General features: G+C 31.9%; 1 protein-coding gene across 1 annotated transcript in view; it reads left to right on the forward strand.

Moving 5' to 3' along the window:
- Positions 1-17,915, forward strand: part of LOC135133286 (zinc finger protein 569-like) — a 52,222-nt gene that overhangs the window by 16,583 nt on the left and 17,724 nt on the right. Inside the window, exons 2-4 of the mRNA XM_064061639.1 lie at positions 9,302-9,502; positions 9,582-9,806; positions 16,276-17,672. Of these exons, the coding sequence (XP_063917709.1) occupies positions 9,302-9,502; positions 9,582-9,806; positions 16,276-17,672 (1,823 nt within the window). The remainder of the gene's footprint in view (positions 1-9,301; positions 9,503-9,581; positions 9,807-16,275; positions 17,673-17,915) is intronic.

Genomic DNA, 17,915 nt, shown 5'->3' on the forward strand with positions numbered 1-17,915 from the left:
CATCGAGAAAATGACAATTTCGATTTCTCATTTTTTCGACTTTTCTGCTTTGGAATTTTTCAATTTGATTTTTCAATTTTTCGATTCTTCAAATTTGCGATTTCCCCATTTTTTCCATTTTTTTCGTTTCTAAATTTTCGATTTTTTCCGTTTTGGACTTTTCGATTTCGCCACTTCTCGATTTCTCGTTTTTTCGATGTTTTTGTTTTTATGTTTCGGTTTTTCGAATTTTCAGTTTTAGAATTCTTCAACTGAAAAACTGAAAAATCGAGAAATCGAAAAATCTAAAATTTTAAAAATTGAACCCAGAAATCGAAAGGTTTTTCAATTTTTCCATTTTTTGCCATTTTTGTTTTGGAATTTTTCTATTTTTACTTCCCGAGCGTAAGCAAAGGAAGTATTGTAATCGAGTCCGTCGGCCGACTCTCTACTTTTACGTTTTCTCGATCTTTCATGACCCCTAGAAGACGAAGAAATAGGTCTCCCATTTCCGTCTGTCTGTCCGTCTGTCCGTCTGTCCGTCTGTCCGTCTGTCCGTCCGTCTGTCCGTCTGTCCGTCTGTCCGTCTGTTGTCACGGATTTTTATTAGACAGATAATCTCCGAAAGTACTCGACCGATTGTTGTGAAATTTTGTACTTATATTAAGAATATCATGTAGATGGTAAAACGCTAACCAAAATTTGTCGAATCATCCCCACTAAAGCGATGACGTCACTTCAAAATTGTACATAGTAAATGGGTTTTCAATTGTATAAAATAACATAGTCCTACACATGTAGTTTACAACTCTGAATCGACTTTTCACCCGAAACGTCCAGATTTTTGGAAAAAAAATCAAAATTATAAAACAACATTTTGAAATTTAATTTTTAATCTGCTAACCAGAATGCTTTGAAATGTTGCAGATGTTTTAAGGCTATAAAGAGCATCATAAATCTTTAGTCAAAAAATATTTGCTTATCCCCTCCAAAAACTTGATGACGTCAGCTCAAAAGTTTGTGGAATAAATCATATCTAAAATGTACAAAATATGATGAGTCTGTACTTGTGATCTATCACTCCATTCATATTTTTTGGATTTGCATATACAGGGTGACTCAAAAAAATTAATGAATGCGTAAATATATTTTATTGATTTAATCAGGAACTACAAAACCGAATGCTCTGAAATCTTGCAGATGTTTTAAGGTCATAAAGAGCATAATAAATGTTTAGTCAAAATATATTTGCTTATCCCCTCCAAAAACTTGATGACGTCAGCTCGAAAGTTTGCCGAATAAATCATATCTAAAATGTACAAAATATGATGAGCCTGTACTTGTCATTTATCACTCCATTCATATTTTTTGGATTTGCATATACAGAGTGACTCAAAAAAATTAATGAATGCGTAAATTTATTTTATTGATTTAATCAGGAACTACAAAACCGAATGTTTTGAAATCTTGCAGATGTTTTAAGGTTATAAAGAGCATAATAAATTTTTAGTCAAAATATATTTGGTTATCTTCTACAAAAAACTGATGACGTCAGCTCAAAAGTTTTCCGAATAAATCGTATCTAAAATGTACAAAATATGATGAGTCTGTACTTGTGATTTATCATTCCATTCATATTTTTGGATTTGCATATGCAGGGTGACTCAAAAAAATTAATGAAGGCGTGAATTTATTTTATCGATTTAATCAGGAATTACAAAACCGAATGCTTTGAAATCTTGGGAATATTTTAAAGTTATTATAAGCATGGTAAACTTTTGTTCAAAATGTATTTGTTCATCCCTCCTAAAAAAATTGATGACGTCACCCTTAAATTTTGCTGAATAAATCCTATCTAAAATGCAAAAAATATGATGAGTTTGTACTTGTGATTTATCATTCCATTCATATTTTTTAGATTTTCTTAAGAGGCGGTTCAAAAAAATTAATGAAGTCAATTTATTTTATTGATTAAATTAAAGGCAACACTTATTATTAGTATTACACCCCAACCAACCCAATTTGGTAGACACAAAATTTGTTAAAGGAAAAACTCGGTTGAAACATAAGGGTAGCACGCTTATTTACATCGACTTTAACATTACAGACCTGCATTTGTTTTATGCGTTCACTTGATTCCGCGAATGTGAAATAGACATGTTTATAATCAACCAATTGTGAATTTCACCGTCAAGAATTAAAATAAAACCCAATGTTTTATATAATAAGCGGAAGTCGAAGCAATAAAACCGACGGTCGTTTTGTTTACAGTTTCTGTGTTTGGCTCTCACGTATGCTGTTACGCCTGTCATCTTAAATTAAGAATGTTTCTACATACACGATTTTCAGTTGCCTCTGATACGTAGGTATACGTGAGTAAATTGTTTCGTTATTTTATTGATTATTACAAATCAATATTCAAACGACCCAATTCATTTTCCCGAAAATTTGAGAATATAATAATTTTATTCTTAGTATTACACTACATCTATCCCAACTGATATACGTGTCCTTGCAAAAATGTTGATGACGTCATCGCAATTTTTTTTTAAATTCCCACTACAAAAATGTAATGAGAAAAAAAACACAATAGGCATGCAGTCGTCAAGTTTCCGACAGCGAGGGAAGTACTGTCTAAACTCTTTAGACCAATTTTTTAGATTTAGCATTTTTTGATTTCTCTGTTTTTCGATTTTTCAATGTTTCAATATTTTAATTTTCTATTTTTTAAAGATTTTTTAATTTTTCTCTTTTACGATTTGTTGATGTTTCGATTTCTTGAGATTTCGGTTTTTCGATTTTTAAAAATTTTTAAGTTCTTTTTTAGAGTTTTCGTTTTCTCATTTGTTCATCATTTCAGTTTTGCGAATTTTTCAATTTCTTTATACATTTGTGACTTTTTGGAATTCTTCAATTGTAGATTTTTCGAATATTTGACGTTTCGATTGCTCTATTTTTCGACTTTTCGGGTTTTGATTTTTCGGTTTTTCAGATTTTTCATTTCTCGATTTTTTGGTATTTCGATTTCTCAATTTTCCGTTGTCAGTTTTACGGATTTTTTTTTTATTTTCCCATTTATCGATTTCTCGATTTTCAACGTCACGACTTTTCGATTTTTACTTCCCGAGCGTAAGCAAAGGAAGTATTGTAATCGAGTCCGTCGGTCGACTCTCTACTTTTACGTTTTCTAGATCTTTCATGACCCCTAGAAGACGAAGAAATAGGTCTCCCATTTCCGTCTGTCTGTCCGTCCGTCTGCCGTCCCGGATTTTTATTAGACAGATAATCTCCGAAAGTACTCGACCGATTGTTGTGAAATTTTGTACTTATATTAAGAATATCATGTAGATGGTAAAACGCTAACCAAAATTTGTCTAATCATCCCCACCACTAATGCGATGACGTCACTTCAAAATTGTACATAGTAAATGGGTTTTCAATTGTATAAAATAACATGGTCCTACACATGTAGTTTACAACTCTGAATCGACTTTTCACCCGAAACGTCCAGATTTTTGGAAAAAAAATCAAAATTATAAAACAACATTTTGAAATGTAATTTTTAATCTGCTAACCAGAATGCTTTGAAATGTTGCAGATGTTTTAAGGCTATAAAGAGCATCATAAATCTTTAGTCAAAAAATATTTGCTTATCCCCTCCAAAAACTTGATGACGTCAGCTCAAAAGTTTGTGGAATAAATCATATCTAAAATGTACAAAATATGATGAGTCTGTACTTGTGATCTATCACTCCATTCATATTTTTTGGATTTGCATATACAGGGTGACTCAAAAAAATTAATGAATGCGTAAATTTATTTTACTGATTTACTCAGAAACTACAAAACCGAATGCTTTGAAATCTTGCAGATGTTTTAAGGTTATAAAGAGCATAATAAATGTTTAGTCAAAATATATTTGCTTATCCCCTCCAAAAAATTGATGACGTCAGCTCGAAAGTTTGCCGAATAAATCCTATCCAAACTGTAAAAATATGATGAGTCTGTACTTGTAATTTATCACTCCATTCATATTTTTTGGATTTGCATATACAGGGTGACTCAAAAAAATTAATGAATGCGTAAATATATTTTACTGATTTACTCAGGAACTACAAAACCGAATGCTTCGAAATCTTGAAGACATTTTAAAATTATCATAAGCATGGTAAATTTTTGATCAAAACGTATTTGGTCGTCCCCCCTAAAAAATTTATGATGTCACCACAAAATTTTGCTGAAAAAATCCTATCTAAAATGTACAAAATATGGTGAGTCTCTTCTTGTGATTTATCATTCCATTCAAATTTTTTCGATTTGCATATACAGGGTGACTCAAAAAAATTAATGAATGCGTAAATTTATTTTATTGATTTAATCAGGAACTACAAAACCGAATGCTTTGAAATCTTGCAGATGTTTTAAGGTTATAAAGAGCATAATAAATTTTTAGTCAAAATATATTTGGTTATCTTCTACAAAAAATTGATGAGGTCAGCTCAAAAGTTTTCCGAATAAATCGTATCTACAATGTACAAAATATGATGAGTCTGTACTTGTGATTTATCATTCCATTCATATTTTTGGATTTGCATATGCAGGGTGACTCAAAAAAATTAATGAAGGCGTGAATATATTTTATCGATTTAATCAGGAATTACAAAACCGAATGCTTTGAAATCTTGGGAATATTTTAAAGTTATTATAAGCATGGTAAACTTTTGTTCAAAATGTATTTGTTCATCCCTCCTAAAAAAATTGATGACGTCACCCTTAAATTTTGCTGAATAAATCCTATCTAAAATGCAAAAAATATGATGAGTTTGTACTTGTGATTTATCATTCCATTCATATTTTTTAGATTTTCTTAAGAGGTGGTTCAAAAAAATTAATGAAGTCAATTTATTTTATTGATTAAATTAAAGGCAACACTTATTATTAGTATTACACCCCAACCAACCCAATTTGGTAGACACAAAATTTGTTAAAGGAAAAACTCGGTTGAAACATAAGGGTAGCACGCTTATTTATATCAACTTTAACATTACAGACCTGCATTTGTTTTATGCGTTCACTTGATTCCGCGAATGTGAAATAGACATGTTTATAATCAACCAATTGTGAATTTCACCGTCAAGAATTAAAATAAAACCCAATGTTTTATATAATAAGCGGAAGTCGAAGCAATAAAACCGACGGTCGTTTTGTTTACAGTTTCTCTGTTTGGCTCTCGCGTATGCTGTTACGCCTGTCATCTTAAATTAAGAATGTTTATACATACACGATTTTCAGTTGCCTCTGATACGTAGGTATACGTGAGTAAATTGTTTCGTTATTTTATTGATTATTACAAATCAATATTCAAACGACCCAATTCATTTTCCCGAAAATTTGAGAATATAATAATTTTATTCTTAGTATTACACTACATCTATCCCAACTGATATACGTGTCCTTGCAAAAATGTTGATGACGTCATCGCAATTTTTTTTTAAATTCCCACTACAAAAATGTAATGAGAAAAAAAACACAATAGGCATGCAGTCGTCAAGTTTCCGACAGCGAGGGAAGTACTGTCTAAACTCTTTAGACCAATTTTTTGATTTTCCCATTTATCGATTTCTCGTTTTCCTATCTCACGACTTTTCGATTTTTTGATTTTCTTATTTATAGATTTTTCGGTTTTTCAGTGCTCGAGAAATTGAAACATCAAAAAACCGATTAAATCTGAAATTTAAAAATTCGAAAATTAAATAGAAATGTCGAAAAACTGAAAAATCGAAGTTTCGATTTTTGGACTCTCGGCTTTTCGATTTTCCAATTTTCCGAAATTTCAATTTTTCGCCACATCAATTTCGGAATTTTAATTTTTCGATTTTTTTAACTTTGGAATTTAAGATTTCTCAGTTTTTTCAATTTCTCGGTTGTTCAGTTTTTCGACTTTCAATTACTCGATTATGAAATTTTCGACTTTTGGATTTCTCGATTTTTCTATTTTTGTGTTTCAGTTTTGGGATTTTTCATTTTATGGATTCTTCAATTGAAAAACTGAAACATCGAGAAATCCAATAGTCGAAAAATCGAAAAACTTGGACGTCCAAAAATTTAAAATTGAAAAATTTGTAATTAAAAAAAATCAAGAAATTCAACAATCGGAAGATCGAAACAACGAAATCTCAAAACCCGAAAAATTGAAAAACCGAAAAATTTTAAAAACGAAAAATTTAAAAATTAGAAAGTCAAATAGAAATATCCAAGAACTGAAAAACTGAAGAACCGAGAAATTGAAAAATGACCATTTCGATTTTATTTTTCCGAATTTTCTGTTTTTGGAATTTTTCTATTTGATTTTGCAATTTTTCGATTCCTCAGTTTTTCAACTATGTACTTAAATTTTGGATTTTTCGATTTTTCAATTTTTTTAGGCTTTTACTTTTCTCGATTTTCCGACGTTTAGTTTTCTAGACTTTTCGATTCCTCGATTTTCTAATTTTTCCATATTTCAGTTTTGGGATTTTTCCATTTATGGATTCTTCAATTGAAAAACTGGAACATCGAGAAATCAAAACATCGAAAAATCGAAAAGTTGAAAAAGTGATTGAAAAGTTTAAAATTGAAAAATTAAAAAATTTAGAATTAAAAAAATCGAAAAATTGAAAAACCGAAAGATCGAGAAATCGAAACATCAAAAAACCGATTAAATCTAAAATTTAACAATTCAAAAATCAAATATATAGAAATATCGAAAAACTGAAAAATCGATATTTCGATTTTTGAACTCTCGGCTTTTCGATTTTCCAATTTCTCGAAGATTCGATTTTTCAATTTTTCGTCATTTCTTTCGTAATTTTCCAGTTTCTTGATTTTTCAGTTTTTCGATTCTTCAATTATTCGATTTTTAAAGTTCGGAATTTATAGATTTTTCAGTTTCTCGGTTTTTCAGATTTTCGACTTTCAATTATTACTCGTTTCTTAAATTTTCGATTTTTCGGCTTTTGGATTTCTCAACTCTTCTATGTTTCAAGTTTTGGGATTTTTCAATTTATGAATTTTTCAGTTGAAAAACTGAAACATCGAGAAATCGAAAAATTAAAACATCGAAATAGTCCAAAATCGAAAAGTTTAAAATTGGAAAATTGAAAAATTTTAAATAAAAAAAAACGAGAACTTCAACAATCGGAAGATCGAAAATTTGAAAAATTGAAAAATTAAAAAAACGAAAAATCTAAAACCGAGAAATCGAAAGATCGAGAAATCGAAACATTAAAAAACTGAAAAATTTAAAAATTAGAAAGTCGAATAGAAATATTCAAGAACTGAAAAACTGAAGAACCGAGAAATTGAAAAATGGCCATTTGGATATCTTATTTTTCCGACTTTTCTGCTTTGGAATGTTTCTATTTCATTTTTCCATTTTTCGATTTCTCAGTTTTTTTAAAGCTTTTTTTTTTACTTCGATTTTCCGACATTTGGACTTTTCAAAGTTTCGTTTTGTGGACTTTTCGATTCCTCGTTTTTCCAATTTTTCTATGTTTCAGTTTTGGGATTTTTCCATTTATGAATTCTTCAATTGAAAAACTGGAACATCGAGGCATCAAAACATTAAAAAATCGAGAAATTGAGAAGTCGATAAGTCGTAAAATTGGGAAGTCGAGATTGTCCAAAAATTGAAAAGTTTAAAATTGAAAAATTAAAAAATTTAGAATTAAAAAAATCGAAAGATCGACACACCGAAACCTCGAGAAATCGAAACATCAAAAAACAGATTACATCTAAAATTAAAAGATTCCAAAATCAAATGGAAACATCAAAAAACTGAAAAATCGATACATATTTCGATTGTAGAATTTTTCGTAGTTTCGATTTTTCAATTTTTCGTCATTTCTGTTTTGGAATTTTTCAATTTCTTGATTTTTCAGTTTTTCGATTCTTCAATCTTTCGATTTTTTAAGTCGGAATTTTTAAATTTCTCAGTTTTTCAATTTTTCAATTTTTCGATTTTCATTTCGATGTTTCAGTTTTGGGATTTTTCATTTTGTGGATTCTTCAGTTGAAAAACTAAAACATCAAGAAATCGAAAATTCAAAAGTTCAAGAAATCGAAAAGTCGAAAAATTGAGACATCGAAAAGTTTAAAATTGAAAAACTTGAAATAAAACAAAATGAAACATTTTATTTAAAAAAAAATCAAGAACTTCAACAATCGGAAGATCGAAACAACGAAATCTCGTTAAACTCGAGAAACCGAAAAATTGAAAAATCAAAAAACTGAAAAATCGAAAATTTAAACATTAGAAACTCAAATAGAAGTATCCAAGAATCAAAAAATAGAAAAACTGAAGAACCGAGAAATTGAAAAATAGCCATTTCGATTTCTCATTTGTCCGACTTTTTTGTTTTGGAATTTTTTTATTTGATTTTGCAGTTCTTCGACTTTTAAATTTTGGATGTTTCCATTCTTCGATTTTTCATTTTTTTTAGGCTTTTCCTTTTCCCGATTTTCTGAAGTTAGGAGTTTTTCGATTTTTTTCATTTTCCCATTTCTCGATTTTCCAATTTTTCGATGTTTCAGTTTAGGAATTTTTCTATTTATGGATTTTTCAATCGAAAAACTGAAACATTGAGATATCAAAACATCAAAAAATCGAGAAATCGAGAAGTTGAAAAATCTAAAATTTGAGAAATCGAAAGATGAGAAATCGAAACATCAAAAACCGATTAAATCTTAAATTTAAAAATTCGAAAATCAAATAGAAATATCGAAAAACTGAAAAATCGATGTTTCTAGACTTTTCTCGATTTTTTAAGTTCGGAATTTTTAGATTTCTCAGTTTTTCAATTTCTCAATTTTTAAATATATATTCGATTTCTGGATTTTTTGATTTTTCAATGATTCAGGTTTGGGATTTTTCAGTTTATGGATTTTTCAGTTGAAAAACTGAAACATCGTGAAATCAAAAGTTGAAAAGGTCGTTAAATCGAAAAGTCGAAAAATGGAAAAATTGAGACATCAAAATAAACCAAAATCGAAAAATTTTAAATAAAAAAAATCATGAAATTCAATAGTCGATCGAAACAACGAAATCTCGCTAAATCGAGAAACCGAAAAATTGAAAAATCTAAAACCCAGAAATCGAGAAATCGAACCATGAAAAAACTGAAAAATCTAAAATTTAAAAATTAGAAAGTCAGATAGAAATATATCCAAGAAACTGAATAAAATAACAATCACGAAGTTATTTTCGGCTATCTGCTAGTTTCAATACCAGGAGTAAATTAAGTACTTTCGGACCACCCCATTTTAAAAAAACATTTTTTTGCAGAATACCACGCAGAGGCCGCCGCCGACCACCTCCATCCCCACGGACCTCCGCGTCAACACCACGGCTCTGAACGCCGTGGCGCTGAGCAGCGTCGCCAAGTACTGGGTCTTGACGAACCTGCTGCCCGGCCCCATCCCCCAGGTGTCCGTCTATGGCTTGCCGGGGTCCGGCCGCACCGACAACCAAAGCAAAATGTCGCAGGTCTGTGGTCGATACATTTCGGCACCTCCGTCTTAAGTTTCTTTGTTGATGTGTAGCAATTTGTTATGTTGGGTAACAGGAGGCCATGCTGGGTCAGCACGCGGCGGCGGGGCTGCTGCCGGCCGATCCGCTCCTTCTCCAACAGCATTCCCAGATCCCGGTCAGCATATCGACGTCGCAGGGAGTCACCAACCTCTCGATCCCGACCGGGAACATGCACCTGGAGAACAGCCACCAGAACCACGGCTCGCTGGCGAACCACCAGCAGAACGACCCGCTGAGCCAGAGCCAGATGAGCAGGGAGGTGAGGCTGGGAGGGGGAGGGGGCAGCCGTTTTTGTTTTGTGCTGCGGTTACCGAACAGATGGAGTTGTAGCTTAATTTTACTTTTTTCTATTACGATTAGTTGCAATAAAAAATAAGCTAAAAATAGTGATTGTACGCCAGATTTGCGGTACCATATGTAGCGCATTAATTCCCCATTTCCTCGTTTTTATCGTACAAAATTAAATTTTAATCATTTGGAGTGTGTTAAAATAATTGCGCTAATTACGTTTTAAAAGGCAACAACTTTACCGACAACAATTATTTAAATTAAATTCACTACTAACTATAGGAGAATATTGTTGTGAAGATGTTACGTAAAAGTTGTTTCTCTAACTTTTCATCAAAGTGTTTAATCTAAATAATTGCTTAAAACGTTTATTAGTTTGTCAAGTAATGCCTGGTTATTCCCAAGGTCTATGGCGACAACGTATTAACTTCAATATGATCATCACTATTGCTGCACAAATATAATTTTAAATAAGTGAAAAATGACACTCTTAATTATGAGCTTTTACAAGTTTATTCTTACATTGTACGATAACAATTTTTTTTTTTTGTAATAAAATGAGTAAGTTGAGAGCAAAAGCCGAGCTTTTATAGCTTTGATATTCACCAGTTCTAATTAAATGTTATTATTGTCGTCCCTGCTGGTTATTTACTCGAGTTAAAGACACTATAACCACAGGATTTGATGACTGAATACATTTAAATCGAGCCATAAATAGACATGAGCAAAATCTTAGACATGAGTCCTGTGCTATTTTCGATTGATGGAGAATGAATGAAATAAGTGATCATGAACTTGGGGCTTCTTAACAGACAAGAAATATTGTTCCGGTAGAGTATATTGAGTTAGTTGCAGCTCTGGAAAATGTTGTATTATGTCTGGTCACGGATTAAGATGAATTGCGGCTCTCCGCGGAAGGAATTGTGTCGCTCGACGCGGCAACGATTACCTTGTCAGTTCGATCGTCACGGGTAGTGCGGAAATGCGGCTCTCCGCGCAATTTAATAATAAACTTGATATACATGAAGCCGAATCTTTAAAAAATCAGGTGGAAAAGTTGGAACTAAAATTTTAAAGAATATTGATAATTGGAGAAAAACACAGCAAAGTGTTGAACAGGCGCCAGAAATATTTAGCAGTTCCGTTGGTTTTTATTGTAGCACAGTTAAAAGACCAAAGTTCTGGACTTGATGAAATCTACCAGACTTTTCACATTTTGTCTCGAGATTTTGAAATAATGCTTCTTAAAATATAAAAATTAACTAATTTTAACTTAGTATTTCTCAAATTTTCGATATTTCACTTTTGGTATTTTTGAGCTTTTTTTCCGAAATTTTGGTGTTGGGGTTTTGCAATTTTTCGATTCTTTAATGTTTCGATTCTTCAAATTTTCGATTTCCCGATTTTTTCATTTTTCAATTTTTTTTCTCGATTTTTCGACATTTCTCGACTTCTCGATGTTTCAGTTTTTGGATTTTTCAATTTATGGATTCGTCAATTGAAAAACTGGAACATCGAGAAATCAAAACATCAAAAGATTGAGAAAGCGAAAGGTGGAGAAGTTGAAAAATTGAGAAATTCAGATGGTCAAAAGATCGAAAAGTTTAAAATTGAAAAATTAAAAAATTTAGAAAAAATAAATTGAGAATATATTGGGAATATTCTTGATTTCTCAATTTTTCAATTATTCAACTTTCATTTCTGTATTTGTACATTTTCGATTTTCCGACTTCTCGATTTTTAAATTTCTCGATGTTTCAGTTTTGGGATTTTTCAGTTTATAAATTCTTCCGTTAAAAAACTAAACATCGAGAAATCGAAAGGTGGAGAAGTCGAAAAATCGAAAAATTGAGAAATCAAACATTAAAAAACTGATCAAACATAAAATTTAAAAATTCGAAAATCAAATAAAAATATCGAGAAATCGACTTGTCGGCTTTTTGATTTTCTAATTTTTCGATTTTTTAAGTTGGGGATTTTTTAGATTTTGCAAAAATTCTGGGTTTTTCAATTATTCGACTTTCAATTTTTTGATTTTTAAATTTTTGGTTTTTCGACTTGTTGATTTGTCGATTTTTCAATATGTCCTTGTTTCAGTTTTTGGGATTTTGCAGTCTATAGATTCCTCAGTTAAAAACTGAAACATGAGAAATCGAAAAATTGGGACATCGAAATAGCTCAAAATCGAAAAGTTTACAATTGAAAAATTGAACAATCAGAAGATCGAAACAACGAAATCTCGATAAATCGAGAAACCGAAAAATTAAGAAAAAAAAACGAAAAATGTAAAACCGAGAAAGATCGAGAAATCAAAATTTCAAAAACTGAAAAATCTAAAATTACAAAGTTGACAGTCAAACAGAAATTTCGAAGAACTGGGAAATCGAAAAACTAAAGAACCGAGAATTTGAAAAATGGCCATTTCGATTTCTCATTTTTTCGACTTTTCTGTTCTGGAATTTTTCAATTTGATTTTTTACTTTTTCATGCTTCAATTTCGATTTCTCGATTTTTTTGTTTTTCGATCTCTCAGTTTTCGACTTTTTGGGCTTTTCGATTTGTTGACTTTTCAATGCTCCAATTTTTCGAATTTTCAGGTTTTTGATTTTCCAATTTTTTTACTTTTCGATTTTTCGGTTTTTCGATGTTTCAGTTTTAGAATTTTTCAATTGAAAACCGAAATATGGACAAATCGAAAACTCAAAAAAATTGAGAAATCGAGATCGTCCAAAAATCGAAAAGTTTAAAATTGAAAAATTAAAAAAAATAGACATTAAAAAAACGAGAATTTGAATAATCGAAAGGTTGAAACATCAAAAAACTGGTCAAATTTAAAATTTAAAAATTCGAAAATCAAATAAATATCGAAAAATCGCTATTTTTCGATGTTTCGATTTTTGAATTGTTTGTCATTTCTGTTTCGGAATTCTTCAATTTCTTGATTTTTAAATTTTTTGATTTTATAAGTTCGGGATTTTTGATTTCTCAGGTTTTCAATTTCGCGATTTTACATTTGAAAAATTGAAAATTTTGAAATAAAAAAATATATCAAAAATTGAAAAATTAAAAAAAAAACGAAAAATCTGAAACCGAGCAAGATCGAGAAATCAAAACATCAAAAACTGAAAAATCTAAAATTACAAAGTTGACAGTGAAATAGAAATTTCGAAGAACTGAAGAATCGAAAAACTAAAGAACCGAGGAATTAAAAAACGGCCATTTCGATTTCTCATTTTTTCAAGTTTTCTGTCCTCGAATTTTTCAATTTGACTTTTTCGTTTTTCGATTTCTCAATTTTCGAATTTTCAGGTTTTTGATTTTGCTTTTTTTTTGACTTTTCGATTTTTCGGTTTTTCAGTGTCTCAGTTTTAGAATTCTTCAATTGAAAAACTGAAATATGGACAAATCGAAAAGTCGATAAGTAGAAAAAATGAGAAATGGAGATAGTCCAACTTTCGAAAAGTTTAAAATTGAAAAATTAAAAAAAATAGAATTTAAAAAAACGAGAATTTGAACAATCGAAAAGTCGAAACATCAAAAAACTGGTCAGATTTAAAATTTAAAAATTCCAAAATCAAATATAAATATCGAAAAATTGAAAAATCGAAAAATCGCTATTTCGATTTTCCGATTTTTCGATTTTTGAATTGTTTGTCATTTCTTTTTCGGAATTCTTCAATTTCTTGATTTTTCAATTTTTTGATTCTTCAATTTTTGGATTTTTTAAGCTCGAGATTTTTGACTTCTCAGGTTTGCAATTTCGCGATATTTTAATTTTTCGACTTTCAATTCCTGGTTCTTTAAATTTTCGATTTTTTAACTTTCCGGTTTCTGGATTTTTCACTTTTTCGTTGTTTCAGTTTTGAGATTTATCAGTTTATGGATTCTTCAGTTGAAAAACTCAAACATCAAAAGGTCGAGAAATCGAAAAATTAAGACATCGAAATAGTCCAAAATCGAAAAGTTTAAAATTGAAAAATCGAAACATTTGAAACAAAAAGAATAATTTAATATCAAAAAAGATCGAGTAACCGAAAATTGAAAAAAAAAAAAAAGAAAAATCTAAAACCGAGAAATCGAAACATCAAAAAACTGAAAAATCTAAAATTGCAAAATTCAGAAGCCAAATGGAAAGATCGAAGAACTGGAAAATCGAAAAACTGGAGAACCGAGAATTGAAAAATGACCATTTCGATTTCTCATTTTTGGACTTTTCTGTTTTGGAATTTGTCGATTTGATTTTTCAGTTTTTCAATTCTTGAAATTTTCGATTTCTGGATTTTTTCATTTTACGATTTCTGGATTTTCTGATCTGGCAGTTTTATAATTTTTCTCCATTTTACGTTTTAGATATTTTGGTTTTTCAACGTTTCAATTTTTCGAATTTTCAGGTTTTTGATTTTCCAATTTTTTTCAGTTTCTTGATTTTTCAGTTTTTCGATTCTTCAATTTTTTGATTTTTTACTTCGTAATTTTTAGATTTTCAATTTCTCGGTTTTCAGTTATTTGATTTTCAATTTTTCGTTGTTTCAGTTTTGGAATTTTTCAGTTTATGGATTCTTCAGTTGAAAAACTGAAACATTGAGAAATCAAAACATCAAAAGATCGAAAAATTGAAAAGTCAAAAAATGGAAAAATTGGGACATCGAAAAAACCCAAAAGCGAAAAATAAAATTGAAAAATTTGAAATAAAAAAATCTAGAAACTGAAAAATTGGACAATTAAAAAAAAACAAAAATCTAAAACCGAGAATCGAAAGATCCAGAAATCGAAACATCAAAAAACTGAAAAATCGAAAAACTGAAGAACCGAATAATTGAAAAATGGCATTTCGATTTCTCGATTTTTTCAGTTTTCGATTTCTCAGTTTTCTGATGTTTCAGTTTTCGCCGTTTTTTTAAACGTTTCTAAATTTTGAATTTTTTCATTTTTGGACTTTTCAATGTTTCGATTTGTGGACTTTCCGATTTCTCGCTTTTTTTTGATTTATTGGTTTTTCAGTGTTTCAATTTTTCGAATTTTCAGGTTTTTGATTTTTCGACTTTTCGATTTCTCAATTTCCGATTTTTCCATTTTTGGACTCTACGATTTCTTGACTTTTCAATGATTCAATTTTTCGAATTTTCAGGTTTTTGATTTTGCTTTTTTTTTTGACTTTTCGATTTTTCGGTTTTTCAGCGTCTCAGTTTTAGAATTCTTCAATTGAAAAACTGAAATATGGACAAATCGAAAAGTCGATAAGTCGAAAAAATGAGAAATGGAGATAGTCCAAAATTCGAGAAATCGAAACATTAAAAAATTGAGAAATCGAAAAATCGAGAAATGGAAACTTAAAAGTTCGAAAATCAAATAGAAATTTCGAAGAACCGAAAAATCGAGAATTCGAAAATCTAAAATTTCAAAATTGAAAAATCCAAGTATTGAAAAATTAAAGAACTGAGAAATTGAAAAGTTTTCCAATTTTTCAATTTTTTGTAATTCTGTTTTGGAATTTATCTGTTTTTCTTTGTTTTAGGTTTTGCATTTTTTGATTTCTCGGTTTTTCGACTGTTCGATTTTTCAGTTTTTTCAATAATTTAATTTTCAATTTTTTTAAAGATTTTTCCGTTTTTCTATTTTACGATTTGTTGATGTTTAGATTTATGGACGTTCCGGTTTTTCGATTTTTAAAAATTTTTTGATTTCTTGTTTTAAATTGTTCGATTTTTCTAGTTTTCGATTTCCCATTGTTAATCATTTCAATTTTGCAGTTTTTTCAATTTCTCTATACATATTTGACTTTTCCGATTCTTCAATTTTAGATTTTTCAGTTATTTGATTTTTTGGTTTTCCCATTTATTATCGATTTTTCTGTTTTTCAATGCTTTAATTTTTTAGGTAGTCGATTTTTCAGTTTTTCGATGTTTTGGGATTTTTCAGTTTATGTGTGTATACGTAATTGAAAAATTGAAACACCAAAAGATCGAAAAGTCGAGAAGTCAAAAAATCGAAATAGCCCAAAATCGAAAAGATTATTAAAATTGAAAAATTTAAAATCCATAAATCGAAAAATTGAAAAATCGAAGAATTTGAATTTTGATGTTTCGATTTCTTGACATTTCGGTTTTTCGATTTTTAAAATTTATAGTTAAAAAATTACTGAATGATAAAAATTATCACCAAAGCATAACAAGCATCAGGCTACCGCTTTGAGTGTGAGGGAAGTACTGCATAAATTCTTTAGATCAGTTTTTGAGTTCACTTGTCTTCTTGGGAATGTAATTATTCATTCACGCGAAACTTCTTGGCAAAGTTTCAAATGCAACGTTCAGTCAGACGCATTTCTTTTCGTTGCAATATTATCATATAATTAACTTCATTTTAAAGCGAAAACAAAAATGGCTGACAAATATCACGTAAATATTGCGTATTGTCAGAAAACTAATACAAACACGTTACAGATGGCCCACCAGCAACAGAACCACAGCACCCAACAAAACATGGTTCAGGTCCAAGTCCAAGACAACTTGGTCTCCGTCATCGAAGATAGCAAAGAGCAAAAAGAAATCATCGCTGCGCAGCTAGCCCACGCGCAGATCCAGCTCAACGATAATCAACACCTCAACCAACAAGCTCTAACCGTTCAACAACTGCAACACCTCCAAGTGCAGCAGGTCCTCGACAACGTCGTCCGCATGGAAAACTCGGTCGAAAATACTCAAAACCAATCAAACAATGATCAAAACCAGCTCTCCGACAACATCCAGATCGTGAAAGACGAGAAAAATTTACAAAACTGTAAGTTACTGACCGGTGCGCAGTTCGGTTTGCAAGACCACAAGGGTAACTTGATGGACGTGCGGACTGCTGACGGTAGCATAGTGAAAATTTCAACCAACCTCCAAGAGCAAGACTTGGCGAAGACCTTGGGGGTCGAGATGGTCCAGAACATGTACAAAGTGAACGTCGACGACCTGAACCAGCTCCTGGCATATCACGAAGTCTTCGGCAAGCTCCAAGGCGAGATCGCGACGACGGGCCAGAACATCGTCCAGAACACCAACCCCAACGTGAACCTGCAGCAGAACGCGAACAACATCGCCATAGTCACGAAGGACGAGCAGGAGCCGTCGACGAGCTCCTTGCCCAACGACAACACGGCGACGGTCATCACCGGGAACCATGTCTGTGATCTCTGCGGGAAAATGTTCCAGTTTCGTTACCAGTTGATCGTCCACAGACGTTACCACAACGAGCGGAAGCCGTTCACTTGCCAGGTCTGCGGCAAGGCGTTCTCCAACTCGCAGGAGCTGACGCGCCACGGAAAGTGCCATCTCGGCGGGAGCATGTTCACGTGCGCGGTGTGTTTCCACGTGTTCGCGAACGCGGCGTCGCTAGAGAGACACATGAAGCGGCACTCGACGGACAAGCCGTACAACTGCACGATCTGCGGGAAGTCGTTCGCGAGGAAGGAGCACCTGGACAACCACACGAGGTGTCACACGGGGGAGACGCCGTACAGGTGCCAGTATTGTGCCAAAACGTTCACCAGGAAGGAGCACATGGTGAACCACGTGCGGAAGCACACGGGGGAGACGCCGCATCGGTGCGAGATCTGCAAGAAGTCGTTCACGAGGAAGGAGCACTTCATGAATCACGTGATGTGGCACACGGGGGAGACGCCGCATCACTGTACGATCTGCGGGAAGAAGTACACGAGGAAGGAGCATCTGGCGAATCACATGAGGTCGCACACGAACGACACGCCCTTCCGGTGCGAGATCTGCGGGAAGTCCTTCACGAGGAAGGAGCACTTCACGAACCATATCATGTGGCACACGGGGGAGACGCCTCATCGGTGTGTAGTATTGCGTTGTCGTGTTCTACGTATTTTCGGGGTGCATGGTGGGGGTCCATAAGATCAAATGATCAAAGTTTTTGTTCCATACTATGCAACCAGTATTACTATAACGTTTTGTTGCTTTCAGTATTTATGAATAGCACAAATTTTAGATGTAAGCAACCAACATTTCTATCTACGGGTAAGTATCGAGAGAAATCGGTAAATTAGGTGGCCGGTGTTATCGGCATAAAGTGTTTA

The sequence above is a fragment of the Zophobas morio genome, unplaced genomic scaffold, assembly GCF_036711695.1.
Source record: "Zophobas morio isolate AGI-343-1 ecotype UQ-CSIRO unplaced genomic scaffold, CSIRO_AGI_Zmor_V1 ptg000021l, whole genome shotgun sequence".
Lineage (NCBI taxonomy): Eukaryota > Metazoa > Arthropoda > Insecta > Coleoptera > Tenebrionidae > Zophobas > Zophobas morio.